The sequence below is a fragment of the Carica papaya genome, chromosome 8, assembly GCF_054855325.1.
Source record: "Carica papaya isolate Zhongbai chromosome 8, ASM5485532v1, whole genome shotgun sequence".
Taxonomy (NCBI): domain Eukaryota; kingdom Viridiplantae; phylum Streptophyta; class Magnoliopsida; order Brassicales; family Caricaceae; genus Carica; species Carica papaya.
The window spans coordinates 25,327,833-25,343,584 of NC_142316.1; the positions used below are offsets into that span (position 1 = coordinate 25,327,833).

The 15,752-nt window shown below is 34.8% G+C and overlaps 2 protein-coding genes across 3 annotated transcripts; both read left to right on the plus strand.

The window, feature by feature from the left end:
• Positions 1 to 1,859: 1,859 nt before the first annotated feature.
• LOC110809475 (glycosyltransferase-like At2g41451) lies at positions 1,860 to 8,185 on the plus strand. The gene is made up of 11 exons (XM_022035330.2): positions 1,860 to 2,349; positions 3,205 to 3,354; positions 3,476 to 3,528; positions 4,007 to 4,115; positions 4,250 to 4,384; positions 4,467 to 4,511; positions 4,699 to 4,886; positions 5,321 to 5,462; positions 6,380 to 6,426; positions 7,220 to 7,307; positions 7,456 to 8,185. The coding sequence occupies exons 1-11, from the start codon at positions 2,002 to 2,004 to the stop codon at positions 7,735 to 7,737; spliced, it is 1,587 nt and encodes a 528-aa protein (XP_021891022.2). The 5' UTR covers positions 1,860 to 2,001; the 3' UTR covers positions 7,738 to 8,185.
• Positions 8,186 to 8,625: 440 nt separating this feature from the next.
• ARP (apurinic endonuclease-redox protein) lies at positions 8,626 to 14,794 on the plus strand. Of its 2 annotated transcripts, XM_022035327.2 has the most exons (12): positions 8,626 to 8,767; positions 9,078 to 9,264; positions 9,353 to 9,450; positions 10,189 to 10,268; positions 10,779 to 11,015; positions 11,246 to 11,568; positions 12,481 to 12,591; positions 13,381 to 13,518; positions 13,609 to 13,656; positions 13,927 to 14,007; positions 14,104 to 14,263; positions 14,512 to 14,794. In XM_022035327.2, exons 1-12 carry the CDS (start codon positions 8,712 to 8,714, stop codon positions 14,631 to 14,633), a joined length of 1,641 nt encoding a protein of 546 aa, XP_021891019.1. In that variant the 5' UTR covers positions 8,626 to 8,711; the 3' UTR covers positions 14,634 to 14,794. The 2 variants fall into 2 exon arrangements, 1 of the variants encoding a protein (XP_021891019.1); XR_015813967.1 differs by lacking the exon at positions 14,512 to 14,794 and having other exon boundaries at positions 13,764 to 14,007; positions 14,104 to 14,171.
• The last annotated feature ends 958 nt before the right edge of the window (positions 14,795 to 15,752 follow it).

A 15,752-nucleotide genomic window follows, 5' to 3' on the forward strand; every position in this document is an offset into this window, starting at 1 on the left:
ATAGAGTTCCAGTAATAGTGGTATCCGACAGGGACCCTAGGTTCACTTCTCGGGTTTGGAGTAGCTTTCAGCAGGCCATGGGAACAAAGCTGTTTCTCAGTACTACTTTTCATCCTCAGATTGCTGGACAGTCAGAAAGGACAATCCGTACACTTGAGGATATGCTTCGAGCTTGTGTCATTGACTCTGGCCATTGGGACGACCATCTATCCCTGATAGAATTTGCCTACAACAACAGCTACCAAGCGAGCATTAGCATGACTCCGTATAAAGCGTTATATGGACGCCCATGCAGATCACCGATTTGTTGGGAAGAAGTGGGCAACATAAAATTGTTCGGCCCGAAGTTTGTGGAGGAGACCACGTCTAAAATAGTTAAAATCAGAAAGAACATTCAGATGGCTCAGAGCAGGCAGAAGAGTTATGTAGACACTTGGAGGAGAGATTTAGCGTTTGAACAAGGCGACCGGGTATTCTTTAAGGTCACTCATTTAAAGGGAATTAGTAGGTTCGGCAGGAGGAAAAAACTGAACCCCTGATTTATTGGACCATTTGAAGTCTTAGATAGGATTAGTACTGCCGCCTACAGACTAGCACTGTCTCCAGAGCTCTCCAATGTCTACAATGTGTTCCATGTATCCATGCTACGTAAATACAACCCGGACCCCTCTCATATCTTGGCTCATGAACCGCTTCCACTCCAATAGGACTTATCTTATGAGGAAGTACCAGTCGGTATCACGGACCAAAAGAGCAGAATACTCCGTAATCAGGAAATATCATTTGTAAAGGTAGTGTGGCAGAACCACTCGCCAAGAGAGGCTACTTGGGAGCTAGAATCAGACTTTAGAGCCCAATATTCCCATTTGTTCGACCAAAAGTAAGAGAGAAATTTAGGGAACCAAATATATCATTTATTAGATGTTTGTGGTATACAACAAATAATACATTAACACATATTCTACAAATTTAAATTTATAGTTAATGACATAATTTATTAAGTATTGTTCTTTTTCCAAGATTATTGCATTCGTTAAATATCATGTATCCTTTTTCATTATTTTCAATGGATATAGTGAATACTTGTGAATTATCATAAATATGAAGTAATTTAAAAAATTGGTATTGGATAATCATATTAATTTGAACTTTATATAAAAATAGGTAATAAATAGTAGTTGACAATATTAGTGGATGATAAAGTTGTAAATCCTAGTGGCCCAAAAATAAAACTACAGAAATCATAAAAGATGAAGTTGCTGATCTCATTTTCCTCAAAAATTAATTTTCATTCATAAGTTATAAGTTGTAATGCTAGTGCTCCACTATAATTTTATTCTAAATTTTGTTTTTGAATTAAATTTTAATAAATTTATTATATTTTTTTAATAAAAAATACTTATTATTTTTTTAGTTAAAATAATTATATTATATCAAAAATTTGATTTAAAATTCAATAATAAACAAGTAATATTTTTTGGAATAGTTTTATTTTCAAGTATATGGAGAGGAGTTTTAATTCACATTACAAAATAACTCTGTACCCTTATAAAATAAAGTTATTGATTACACGCACCTATATAATTTTTAATTTTAATAATTATTTTTTAATACAAACTCGAGTTTTCAGCACTGTTTGGTCAGGTTTCTTTCTGTTTATATGTATGTATGTATTAAAGTAGACGAAAGTAAAGCATAGAATTAAATATAAATCTATTAAAATTAGGTAAATTATATAATAAAAAATAAAATAAAAACTTTTCTTTTTAAATTCTTATAAATGCCCAATAAAAAAAGAAACGGAAAAAAAATAAACAACATAAAATAAAAAACTGAAGACGGCAATAAAAATTAAAGACGACCAACGACAAAACGGCTCCTCTCGCATCATTCTCCTTCATCTTTCAACTTCTTCAGTTTCAAGTCCTCTCCTTCTCTGTAAATAATATACGTCGTGTATTTATATATGCAACCAGCATTTTGCTCCTTCTCTGTTCTCTCATGGCGGGTCCGTACTCTTCATCGAGACCCACCTTTTCTTCTTCGTTGTCCTCTTCTCCATCTCCTCAACAAGTCTTCACTTCGCGTCTTCTCTTGCTCTTGACTCTTCTTCCATTGACTCTCGCTTGCTTTGCCTTTGTTTTGCAATGGTGGGGTGGCCTCAACGACCCAATCAGCCGTTGGTCGCCGGACGACCACCACTTCCCTGGAATGGGCGCTACCTCCTCTGGGCATTCTCTTCACACTTCTGGTTCGGGTTGCGCTGATCTTCTGGGTCAGAGTCGGTCCCTTGCTTTCCCGTACTACAGAGGCTGGAAATTCGATTACGGGTCGGATCTGAGGCCTAAGGTGACTGATTATGTTGGATTTGCTTGTGTTTGCTTCATGGGTTTCTATTTTTTGCTTGATTCTATTTGACCTTTGAGGTTGATCCTCTTTGGCGACTGTGCGTATGTTCGTATATGCGCATGTATACGTGCATTGATTAATGGGTATCTACGGATCTGCCATTTTGGTTTGTCTTGATTTGGATTTTCTACAACAGCGGGGTGATTATGTGATTGAGGCGATTCTAGGTGTCTTATTACTCAATCATTTCCAAAGCGTATGTTTATATGGATGTGGTGAAGTGTATTTTTTGTTTGATTCGGATAATATTCTTCATTTATTCTGTCATTTTCTGATATATAAATTCGCTTATGCATATGGATTAAGACAAATTGCTCAGTACGTATGTTACAGATGGTTTTTTTTCCCCCTTTTTATAGGTCTGAATCATCGCCTGTAGAAATAGGAATTTGTAGTCTAGAAGCTTAAATGTTATGCTTACTCACCTAATGAGAGACTAAAAATAAATGGATCTGTTGGGAATTTCTGTTTGGAAGAGAATCTTTATGTTTATTGCTTTATGATGACTGAGCAATTTGTCACTGGTTTATAAATGATGTCTAAACTGATTCTGATGTTATTCTCTTGTGCAGTTGATGGAACTTTATCTTTTGTATTTGTTATATCGTTCTTGCTCTTACCTGGGTTTGGGTCTGCTTCAAAATATTTTTTGTTTTATTCCTTGCCCAAGAAATTTTGCTCATCCTACAATAAAGTAGTTCTGCTGTCACCCCAATTTTTTTTGTCTTTTTAAAAAAGAAAAGGTCTGATAAAAGCTGTTTTTGATTTTTCTCTTTGCTGTTTGCTGTATGACAGATATGTATTACAACAAGCACTTCTGCTGGTTTAGAACAAACTTTACCATGGATTTTTTATCACAAAGTTATTGGAGTTTCTACTTTTTTCCTTTTTGTTGAGGGGAAGGCAGCCTCCTACAATGTATCAAAAGTATTGGAATCAATTCCGGTGAGTCTAACCTCTCTATTTCATCTTCTAGATTTGACTGTTCATTACATTGTCATATTTTTTGTCTATGTAATCTTTCTTCTACCCATCTATTCTCATGTTCTGCATTCATCTCTTGCAGGGGGTAAAGGTCATCTATAGAACAAGAGAGTTAGAGGAGCGGCAAGCTAAAAGGTCTGCAGATTTGATGTTTATGCTGTAGTTGTTGGCATGGGGATCTAAGTTTAAAGTACTTGCTTGGAGTTCTTTGAGTTTACATGCAAAAGTTTTGTCGAATATGGACAACAGTGTGCCTGAATAATATCTTATTTTGTGCTGGAAAATGATATTAGTAAATAGAAGGATCTAACTGAAAATGATATTAATTGGAAGTGGAATGGGATAAGGTCTGAAATTTGATTTGCCCCCTCCTTTAAATGGTTGGCCTTTTTTCTTTAATATCTTTCTCTGTTGAATATTTTCTTTTCCTATTTTCCTTCCCTAATGATCAGTTATTTAAGTTTTAGCTGCAATGGGAAATCTTGCTGCTTTCAAGTTATAAGCCTGTTTGGATTTTGTTTTTTGTCTTTGTGTTACTTACTTCTATAAATATCATGTTATATTTCTTACAAACTAATATACTTTGTCTTTACTTTGTTATTGGCGTTGATAGTCGGATATGGAATGAGACGTGGTTGGCAAGCTTCTTCTACAAGCCATGCAACTATGAGTTGTTTGTGAAGCAATCCCTTAATATGGAAATGGCCATTGTAATGGCACGGGTATGTGTTGCATTCATTTCTCTCTTTCATTTCATGCAGCTATCAGTATATACACATATCTTAAATACAGAAGAGAAAATATGCTACCCATTTATATTTCATTTTTTAATCTGTTATTCATGTTCCAAACTTAGGAGGCTGGCATGGATTGGATTATCCATCTTGACACTGATGAACTAATACATCCTGCTGGCGCTCATGAATATTCTTTGAGACAATTACTAGCAGATGTGCCCAGAAATGTTGATATGGTTATCTTCCCAAACTACGTGGGTGCTCCCTTTATAAAATTTTGCAGTTAAATTGGTGTTAAAGGGTTCTCTGTTTAACCTGTTAATGTTTTTGTTTCAGGAGAGTAGTGTTGAGCGTGACGATATTAAGGAACCTTTCAGTGAGGTAATACATCTTCTTTAGATACTCTGCATGCTTAAGTATTCTATATGTTTCTGAGTCCTCCCCCTCCCCTATGTCACAACGTACAGAGTTACTAGTTGCCTCCAAAGTTGGTTCTGATTGTATAGATGTTTTTAGTTCGTTGGCATCTAAAACCTCCTTCCTGCCGTCTCCTTTTCTTCTGGCTTAGGTGTCAATGTTCAAGAAGAACTATGATCATCTTCCCAAAGACGTATACTTCGGCAACTATAGAGAAGCGACGCGCGGAAATCCAAATTACTTTCTAACCTATGGAAATGGGAAGTCAGCAGCACGTATTCAGGATCATCTTCGTCCTAATGGTGCACATAGATGGCACAATTACATGAAAACCCCAAAGTAGGTACATGTTTTATATGCTGAATCAATTTTTTTCAGAAGTTATGTTGAATCATGAATTGTACTTGGTTGTGAGTTTTTCAAAATAAAGAAAAGGTTACAAGTTCCCCTCCTCTGCGTGTTCATTACAATTGTTGGTCATCAGATTAGAAGTTGATTGACAAAAGATTTGTTGACCTATATTCATTACAGAACCTGCTTTTTAGTTCAAGCTATGTCTTTAAGGTAGCATAGTGCCAAATTTTCTGATCGACAAAAGATTTGTTGACCTATATTCATTACAGAACCTGCTTTTTGGTTCAAACTATGTCTTTAAGGTAATGAAGTGTCAAATTTTTCTGATCGACAAAAGATTTGTTGACCTATATTCATTACAGAACCTGCTTTTTAGTTGAAACTATGTCTTTAAGGTAACATAGTGTCATCCTTGACAGTGAGATTAAACTGGAGGAGGCCGCTGTTCTCCACTATACGTATCCCAAATTTTCTGATCTTACTTCTAGACGTGATCGCTGTGGCTGCAAACCAACAAAGGAGGATGTTAAAAGATGCTTCATGTTGGAATTTGACAGAGCTGTGAGTCGACTTGATACACCACTTTTATTATTGTCATCATTATTATTACTTTTTTTTTTCCACTTGGTTGCCTATTTTTTTATTCTATCCGTAGCAGTCTTGATTTGAAATAATATCTTTGGTTGCAACAAATCTAAGGGTGAATGTAGAGAGTTACAGAGGGTTAGGTAACAAAGGGGTTGCAGATAGGTCTTTTAGCTAACAACAGTAATACCAGCAAAATGTGATTATTTGGTGCAGTTATAAGAAGATTTACTTCAGTCATAATGTCATTTAGGTCCCCAAATACGCTAGGAACAGAGAGGATGACCGTCAAACAGAAAAACATAGGCAATCCTCTGAAAAGTGAGAGGATGACTGGTACACAAGAAAAGAAAAAAAAGCAGGATTTGGTGTTATGAGGCCCTTATTCTCCTAAAGAAAAATGTCAGACCCTCAAAAGCCCTACTCTCTCCTTCAATGTAAGCCGTTAAACAATCCAAAGGGATAAGTGAGATGAAATTTTTTCCTCCTTTTATCACTCCAGATACTTAGCAAGCCCAAAGCTCACGTGAAATTTTCCCAAGTCTCCTATCTTCTTTTGTAATTGGGTGATACCACTTTGTGCCGTGGAATAATAGAGTTGAACTGATTATTCCCAAAAGTTGGGTGATAAGTGATGGTCCAATGTATTACTTATATATCCCTCTACTTGCAAGTTTTCGAGGTTGAAAGTGTGGGTTATGCGAAGGCTCACTTACTGAAATTAATTAACATAAATATGGTGATAGGCAGAGTTTGCACACTGGACTCCCTTTCTTTATACATGAACTGGTGCCTTCATTAATGAGTACATTTTCTTATCAAAAACTCTTCATTATTGTTATTTCTATTGCGGAGAGGGAAGGCTCAAGCATTTGCTATTGTACTTTGTGCAGGCATTCATAATTGCATCAACGGCAACTGAGGAAGAAATGCTTCGCTGGTAGTGAGCATATTGAACTACTAATACTATCTTCCTATTGTTCAAAAATTTTGATCTCATTGTTATGCTTGTAGACATTAAACAGAAGTTTTCTAGTATGGTTTTCAACTGTTTTTGGGACATTGGGAGCGGCTTATGGCACCATTTTTCAGAAGAAAAAGAATGATTAAATATAAAGAAAAGCATCAAGGGGATGCAACCCCTACACAAAGATAATTAGATAGCTAATAATATCAATATAGCCCCCTAAATCGTTGCTAGAATATAGTTGTTGACTGTTTAACAAAAAACTAAGAGTCTGGAACCATGTACCTTTGAAAGTATTAGAGGAAGGATTTTTTCCCTCAAAAGCTCTATTTCTCTCTTTTCAAATTGTGCAAAAGATGGCCAAAGAGATAATAAGCCTTATAGACTGCTTCCCATGTTGCTTGAAATGGTTGAAAATGGAACATCTTTAATCTAAAAGTGTGAAAACAATGTAAGAAGTAGATCTTTAAACCTAATGATGGCTCTCTTTACCTTTTTATCGATTGATCCAGAATTATCAGAATCCATGGGGCTATCCAAAGTCTGATGGTTATTTTTGGTCAAAATGAAAATTTTGAATATCGAGACCCTTGTGTTATCATCAGCAAGGAATATTACTCCCAGAATTACTACAGTTATTATTTGGTTCTATTGGGGCATATGTTTAGTCTTTGATAATAAAATGGAAACTGTGTTTCCACTTGCTTTCAGTTTTGGTGTGGGAACTATATTGCTTCTTTGGATGAAACTATTCTATTGCTAATAGGTACCGCGAGCGCATTGTCTGGACTGATAAAACTCTGAACTTGAAGCTTGTGAGGAAGGGAATCTTGACTCGTATTCATGCTCCCATGGTGAGTTCCATCAAACAGCATTGTCATCTGAAACATACAATTATTGGAACTCTGCATTTCCAGTCTCCATTTGAAAATGTTTTTTCATACACATCATTTACCCTATATACAAGACAGCAGTATTTTAAATTTTATTTTTCATCTACAGGTCATTGTTCAAGAACTTAGGGAGTCAGGTGTTTTCACTTCTGTGATTGCTGAAGCATATAAATCCATGTCAAATGAGAAATTTTGGTCAGCATTAGAGACACATAACTCTTCTGTAACAGACAACCTTCGAATAATTTCCTCGAGAAAGATTGGCAACAATGGAGAATCTCAGGCAACAGCTAGGAGGACCTTGGGAGTCACTGATGACAATGCCGTTCTTCACATATCAGCAACACCACCTCAATCTCCTCCTGTCCCTGATGATCTCGTAGATATTTAACTATGGTTTGCCAAATCCACAGTATTCCCTCTGCCTCATTATCATAGGTCATTTTTGGAGAAGGGCAGAAATTTTCAAAATGATTGCCAGAAAAAGCTAGAGGAAAAGGGAATGGAAAAGAAGGTAAGGGAGCAAAGTTTTATGTGCCTGTCTGGAAGGGGGCGAATTGTTGCTCGGTTTCAACGGGGGCTCTTCCCGATCATTACCCAAGCGCTGGTGTATATTTTCCGGTTTTTAGATTTGTTAGGTTTTATTTTTCTATAGATGTGAAGAGATGTAGAGACGGATTCTGAGTTACACAGGTGGATGATATGGTGTTCTTGGTAGAGATAGCTTCTTAGGATTTATTGGTTGAATTGCCTGAGATTGTAATCAGAAAACCTAGGCCTCTTACCTACCAATTATTCCTTTGATTATAATATACACATTGAAGGGGCATATTTCTGTAGGGTTCCTGTTTATGATGATATAGTGATGTGAGTATTGGTTATAGAAATGGCATCCTATAGTTTTTTATTTTTGGATAGTATTATATTAATTTTTTCAAACACCATTTTTAACTTGCTTAAACTATTTAATTCTGAAATCTTGAAATATTGTAAAATAAAATTTCTTAAAATTGATTTTCTTCTGTTTGTTAGAGAATTAAGTAAGATCTCATTCCTGTTGGTTGGAAGTTAAAAATTTCTCTTTAATGAATTATAAATTTATATAAAAAATTTGAAATCTTTTATCAAAAATTAATATTTTTTCATGTAATTTATGATAATTTTTTTCTAGAATAAATTATTATTATTTTTATTTTGATTTTCGTTTAGAGGATTGATGTAATTTTTTTTTAATAAAAAAATTGTTAATTTTATTGATAAAATAAAAATAAGAAAAGGCAAATAGAGTTCATTTGTAAACCTCAAAGCTTTGGCGGTTCTTCCCCTTCATCTTATAGTCCTTCCCTACGCAACCCCCCCGCTTCCATGAACAGAGTCTTGCAATTCGGTTTTAAGACCTCCAATTTCCTCAATCCTTCAAGGTTCGATTACTTTTTTTTTTTTTTATCGAATATTCTTTTCGGTGATAATCTGGATGTTCTGTTTTACTCTTCCGTTTGGTTCCCGGGAGAAATAAAGCAAATCAAAGAGACAATTAACATAATCTCGGGCTTCCTTACATGGAAAAAAAAAAAAGATATGCCCACGCAAAGAAGGAAAACAAAAGTAAAGAAAAAATTCCTGGCATTTGAGTTTAGTTCCTTGTTTGCTCATTTCCAGGATAATTAAAATCCTTACTTGATAGTATAGTCCTTTTGAAAGTTACAGCTACGCTGAGTAACGATACTGTAGTTGTGCAGTGACTCTAGGGAATGTGAGAGTTGCGCCGTTGTTTTATTTGAGAGCAAGAGCAGCGGGGTCTAAAAGGCTCTTTTCAAATTCATTGAGAAGTACTTCATCAATTTATGAGAAGAAGAAAGGAAAAGGACGAAGAGGATTAGTGGGTATAAACCAAAATTCGGACATGAGTGTTGCTGAGGTTGTGATTTGATTTATTTGTTTTCTATTGGCCATATACTCTCTCGTGCTGTTGATAATATTTATTAGTTTAATGTGGTGATGTGCAGGAAAATAGCGTGAATAGTATAGATGAAGTTCAGAGTATTGATGATTATCGAGGGAACATTGAGGAAATGACAGTTCAAGAACTTAGAGCTGCGTTAAGGCATATTTATATTTCAATGCTCTGATGTGCACACATTGTCTTAGATAATATTATTTAGTCTTCTGCTTTCAAGGTATTTTGGATGAAGAAATCCGAAATAATTATGCAAGTAGCTTTTCTAATTTGGTTCATCTAGAGGTTTAGTTTCACTGGGACTGAAGTAAGAATGTGGCAATATCTTTTTTGAATTCTTTTCCAGCAAACAAGTGAATTATGTCGATCTTATGATTCTGCTTGCTGCTAACTGGAGGAGTAAGAATCCAAACAGAAGTGAAGTGATAATTGATCTCACTTAGGTGCATAAAAGACATGGATCTCGACTTTGTTTGGTTTATTTATGTTCTTCTCCAAATAATTTTTCTTCATGGGATGCATGATTAGATGAACATAATAGTTCCTACATGCACATGTCTCTCCTGAGGGCATTGTGTTCTTTAACATAAAGACTTTTATTCTTGGTTGGCCCAAGGTACAGAAGAAGGTTTCCTTTTGTAAATTAGAGTTTACATTATCAGCTTTAAGCTTTTGTCTGATTGCTTTTTAACTTCCTGTAGTCAGCATCTGGTCTGTGCTAGAGAGTTGAATGTTTCTCTTTATTGGACTCGCTTGTCTAATATTTCCTCTCTCATTTTTTCCATTAGTGAACAAGGTTATTTGTTCCAAGGTCTTCAAGAATTTGTTGTGATGTTCATTATTTTTTTTTAATATTCATTTGGCATGATGGTTTGGAACTGTTAGGAGAATTGGGGTCCCTGCCAAAGGTCGTAAACAGGATCTTGTATCTGCATTAAGGTGTTACATGACCGAGAAAACAACTGGTATGGAATTGTACTACACAATCTTTTTGCAAAAGTTTGTTGTGCTCATCAGTAATTTGAGATAAAGAGAGTTTCTATAGTAATTACTAATTAATTTTTAGGAACTTGCATGATTTAGAAAATTAAGTTGTACTTGTACCATTTAGAAGATTCAGTATTCAGGATTCTGGATGCATTCAATTCAGAACAATTTGCTTTCTAGATGATCCCTCTAGAAGAGGGGGAGTATAACAATCTTTCTAGTTACTTCGTTCTCTATTTCTATTTAATAGAATCCTTAGGAAAAGTGTTTTGTTTCCACCGAGCTAAAACAATATAATATGTCGATCCCTCTAGTAAACTAAAGTTATCGTTTAATAGCCATTTTGCCTCAATTTATTGTATACAAAACAAAAATGAAATTGAAGATTTAGTTACGATTAGAAAGAAACTTTTTTCTCTTTATCCATGGATCTTTTTCTCATACTTATTCAATTGGAAATAGTGAGCCAGGAGTTCCCACTGGTGCAGGTGAAAGTTCCCATTTAGCAGAAGAAATGGTTTTCTCTACTGATACCGAAAGTGTGTCATTAAAAAGAAATATTAAGAAAACATCTAATGAAGATGTTGATACTGTTGCTGGGGTTTCTGAACTTCAACAGAGGAAGAAAAGAGTGAAACAGCTAGTAGCTGATGATAAAACTGCCAAAGTTTCTAGCAGAACTGTCAGAACAAAAAAGCTGTCCACAAAAAATGAAGTTGTTTCAGGTAAAGTGAAACTTTTGTGTTGCTCATGTAAGAGACAAAGGGTATTTGTGTGTGTATGGATGGTCTATTAGGGAATAATAAACATTAAAGCATACATATGAGTATGTGCTACCATAATACCTATATCCTGTCTTTGTTCATTCACGGGACTCCATTAGTTCCTTCTTATGTTAGATTTGGTACAGTAATATTCCATTTAAGACCATGCTGTCTGTGGTTAATGTTGCTAGGCCTGAAGCTCTCTCAGTCAAAGGAAGAAGTATGTTTGGAGATTGATAGTGAAAATGTTAAAGTTGAAGAAGCTAATCTGCTCATGAATCAAAGTGAACCATGGACAATTCTCGCCCACAAGAAGCCTCAGAAAGCGTGGATACCTTATAACCCAAGAACCATGAGACGACCTCCTCTAGCAAGGAATACAAAGTCTGTGAAGCTTATATCCTGGAATGTCAATGGATTAAGAGCATTATTGAAGTTAGAGGGCTTCTCTGCCCTCCAGCTTGCACAAAAGGAAAATTTTGATATATTGTGCTTGCAAGAGACAAAACTACAGGTAAGTACAAATCCATATTTTTCCTCATTTTGCTCTTGATGATAAAGTTTGCTTTAGTGCAAGGGATAAAGTTCAGGTTAAGTGATATGTTTCCCCAGCTTTGAAATCGTTCATCATGTGCAAGATCTTGTATTCTGTTCTTGTTGAGCATTGGAGATTGCAAAATATTGGTTGCCAATACATTTTGAATCTTCGTAATTTGGCCATCAATAGCATTTTAACTTCTACTGGGGCACGTTCTAGTTTGTGCCTCTCAAGGAGACTCATTATCAATTAAAAACCAAATGTAGAAGTAGGATTTAGATTCTGAAAGTGCAATTCAGCACATTAGATTTACATCCTTGATTTTCGCAGCTACAGTGAAGGGAAGTGATTGAATGAGGATTAGGTGCAGATGATAAAGTTCTCCCACTGGTACATTGAAATAAATTAGCATGACTGCATGCTTGAAAGTATGGACATGCTTTGCTGGATTTGTATGTATACTTGTGGTTTTGTGTGCAAAGCTTTTAGTACATTATCAAGTCCAAACTATGTCACTAATTGTTGCCGCATTTAATAGACGTAATATCTGGAATAAGGTTTTTACATTTAGTTTTCTGCTTATGTGTATGAAGAAAGGTGTGAATGCCCCTTTAGCATGGTGTAATAAGCAACGCCTATGATTTAAAACCACCTAATAATACATCACTTGCTCAGAACATATAAATGTTTTGGATTGCGGAAGGATACTTTTCGTCCTCAGTTACATGTATGTGTATATTTGCCTATATTCATGTGAGCTTGTTAAGATTTTTCAGTTGCTAATTTTCATTGCCTATTTCCTATTTCCTATTTCCTATTTTTTTAAAATAATTATCTTCATGTCTTGTTTCTGCTTATGTTAAGTGCATTTACTTCTTTTGAGAACAGGAGAAGGATGTTGAGTCAATAAAACAGTCTCTCATAGATGGCTTTGAAAATAGCTTCTGGACATGTAGTGTTTCCAAATTGGGTTATTCTGGTACAGCGATTATCTCACGGGTAAGCTTATTCCTTTTTATCAAGTTTTATAAGCAAAACATATGTATATATTTGTGGTTGTACATCATATAGTAAATTACTTTGTGAAAGCATTACATAGAAATGTTATGTTTTTTCTACAGTACATCATGCCTTCCTTGCATGTTAGGCATCTCAACTACAATGTGGAGATTATGGTGACTATTTATATATTTTATGGCTATCATGCATTGGACCATTGAAATGTCTAGATGTCCTTTGTTTTGTGATGACTTCTGTTCAGTATAATTTGATTGGACCAATGCTACTATAAAGTAGGGATTGCAATAACTATTTATTTCACAGACCTCGTTCATGACTCCGAACAGAGAAAAGAGAGAGATTAGTTGCTTTAAGGTAATATATTCTTGATGATTACTAAATGAATTCATGCCTATTTATAGGCTATTATGGCGCATACTCTGTCTAGGCGCGCTTTGACAATTGTAACAGTCTGTGAGGCTGGGTCACTTTCTCATTAGCACAAGTCCTTGAGATGATTATGATCAATTATTTGACATGGTAGCAGAGTCAGAGGTCTAGACTACGGATTCTGGCTCCTGTCATATTTCTGTCAATTATATTAATGAGATTTGATCTATGCTTTTGTTCTGGAGGGCATTTACACGAGAAGGTGCTTTTTTTTTGGAGTACTTGTAATTTGATTGGACCATTTTCTACCAGGTTTAAATTTTTTAACATTACTCATAATCAATGTCAGCTGTGATTTCTTTTGGTTTACCATTTAAACTTTTAAGAGTTGTCTGACAGATAAAGCCACTTTCCGTCAGCTATGGTCTAGGCATATCGGATCATGATACTGAAGGACGGCTTGTAACAGCAGAATTTGATTCATTCTACTTGATTAGTTCCTATGTTCCTAATTCTGGAGATGGCTTGAGAAGGCTGGTAAGTCATCTGTCACATCTTGCATAGTTTTTACTTGTGCCTATTGGTCTTCAAGAGGTATTCTCGAACTGATGTTACTTCTAATTATAGTCATACCGGATAACAGAATGGGATCCATCTCTTAGCAACTATATGAAAGTAAGTAATTTTCCTTTTATCCCTATTATGTATAGTTCATACTGGATATTGACTTAATGTTTTTTTTTAACCGTCGTAGTTGTCAACTGTCATTCTGAAAAATGTAGGTTGTGCGTCAAGCTACAAGGAAGTTCTGCACTACATCTTTTGCAAACTCATGCTGAAATTTCATTTTGCCCAGTTTTTTTCATAGGTTTTATATATAGCAGATCTTAACAAGATTGGCTGATTATTGCTAAGGCCTAATGCTGAAATATACTCATACTGCAGGAATTGGAGAAGTCAAAGCCTGTCATTTTGACAGGTGATTTGAATTGTGCACATGAAGAGATAGACATTTATAACCCTGCTGTAAGCAATCCGAGGTTTTGATGTGATTTATGATTATATGGTCTTTTTTGACGTTGTATATGTCTTATGTCTTCTTTCTTTGGCATGAATTCACAGGGGAATAGAAGAAGTGCTGGGTTTACCAATGAAGAAAGACAGTCATTTAGCACTAACTTCTTGTCTCGGGGTTTTGTCGACACCTTTAGAAAGCAACATCCAGATGTTGTTGGCTATACTTATTGGGGATATCGGCATGGTGGACGCAAAACCAACAAAGGTATGAGAATCCATTCTCTTATACGGACAAGTACTTCATTTTGTCAATTTAACTATTTTGCTACTGATCATCATATCTGTGTAAATTTTGTTCCTCAGCACTCATTCATTCAGGAAGACTTCTATAGATACATATAACAATGTCTTGTGTGGTTGATGATTCCTATATTATCCTTTGTTATGTCGTATCCTAATTCCATAATATGTTCTCGTTATTCTCCCATTCGGCTGAAACTCGTGTTGAAACAGGGTGGCGGCTTGACTACTTTCTGGTATCAGAATCCATTAGCAAAAACGTATATGATTCCTACATTCTCCCGGAGATTAAAGGCAGTGATCATTGCCCAATTGGTGTTATTCTGAAGCTGTAGTTGGTCAAGTGCTACCAGCATGGAGACGAAGATTAATTTGCCTAGATGATTAACCTATTACAGGATTTGAAACATGTATTGATGGAAGTAGGATTTGCTGTTGTAGAGAAAGTTTGATGATTTGATAAATAATTAAACTAATACTTATTTTACATTCTATACTTATATTTGTTTGTCTTGAATGATTAAAAAGATTTTAATATAAAATTTTATGTTTTAACTGAAGTAATATCTTCTATAAATTTTTATCAAGGTTAATAAAAAATATTTTTTTATTTGGGTAAAAAAATTTCTACATGAAGTCAACTTATATTATTTTATGAGAAAATTTAAATTATTTTTAGCTTAATTAAAGGTAAATTATTAAATTAATGAACCGTACAAAGTTTCCAAAATTATTGAAGAGGAAACTTAAACTTTATATTATGAGTTTTACTTGAGTGATTATTTTAATAATGGGTAGTACATTCTGGATTTTATCCTAAAATTTATTTTTAGCTACAATTAACACCTACAATTCGCATTTGGGAGGGGGCGCATCCAGGCCGTCCGTGCGCGCGGGAACAGACCTTAGCCGTTCGATCGTGGGCACGCGGATCGCCCACGTGGCCTCCCGCATCAACTTCTCTGCCACTTGGTGCGTCCTACTTAATCCGAGCTGTTGACTCGGCCAACGTCTGACGTGACAAAACTTTCTAAAATTACGTTTTACCTCCTGTTTTTTTATTTTTCTTTCAAAAATACCACAGAACCTAAAATTTCACCCTTTTTTCTCAGAATTATTTTCAATTTAATCTTCTATCAATTTTACTCTATTTTTTTATTAAATTAAAATTAAAAAAACTACAAAATTATATCTACAATTTAATTTAAATTATATTGAAATAAATTTGGGTGTTACATAAAACTAAATTTCTTTAATACAAGTTAAATGATGTGTAATGATACACCCCCTTTTGCACATTCCAAAATATAAAAATTAATTTCATTCCATCTTTACAGAAATGATAACTAATTTCTTAATTTTTAAAGATAAGATTATTTATATAAGATGAGTCATAAACTAATTTTTCTTTAAAATTTTACGAAGTTAATTAAAACAATACTAAAAGAATTTGC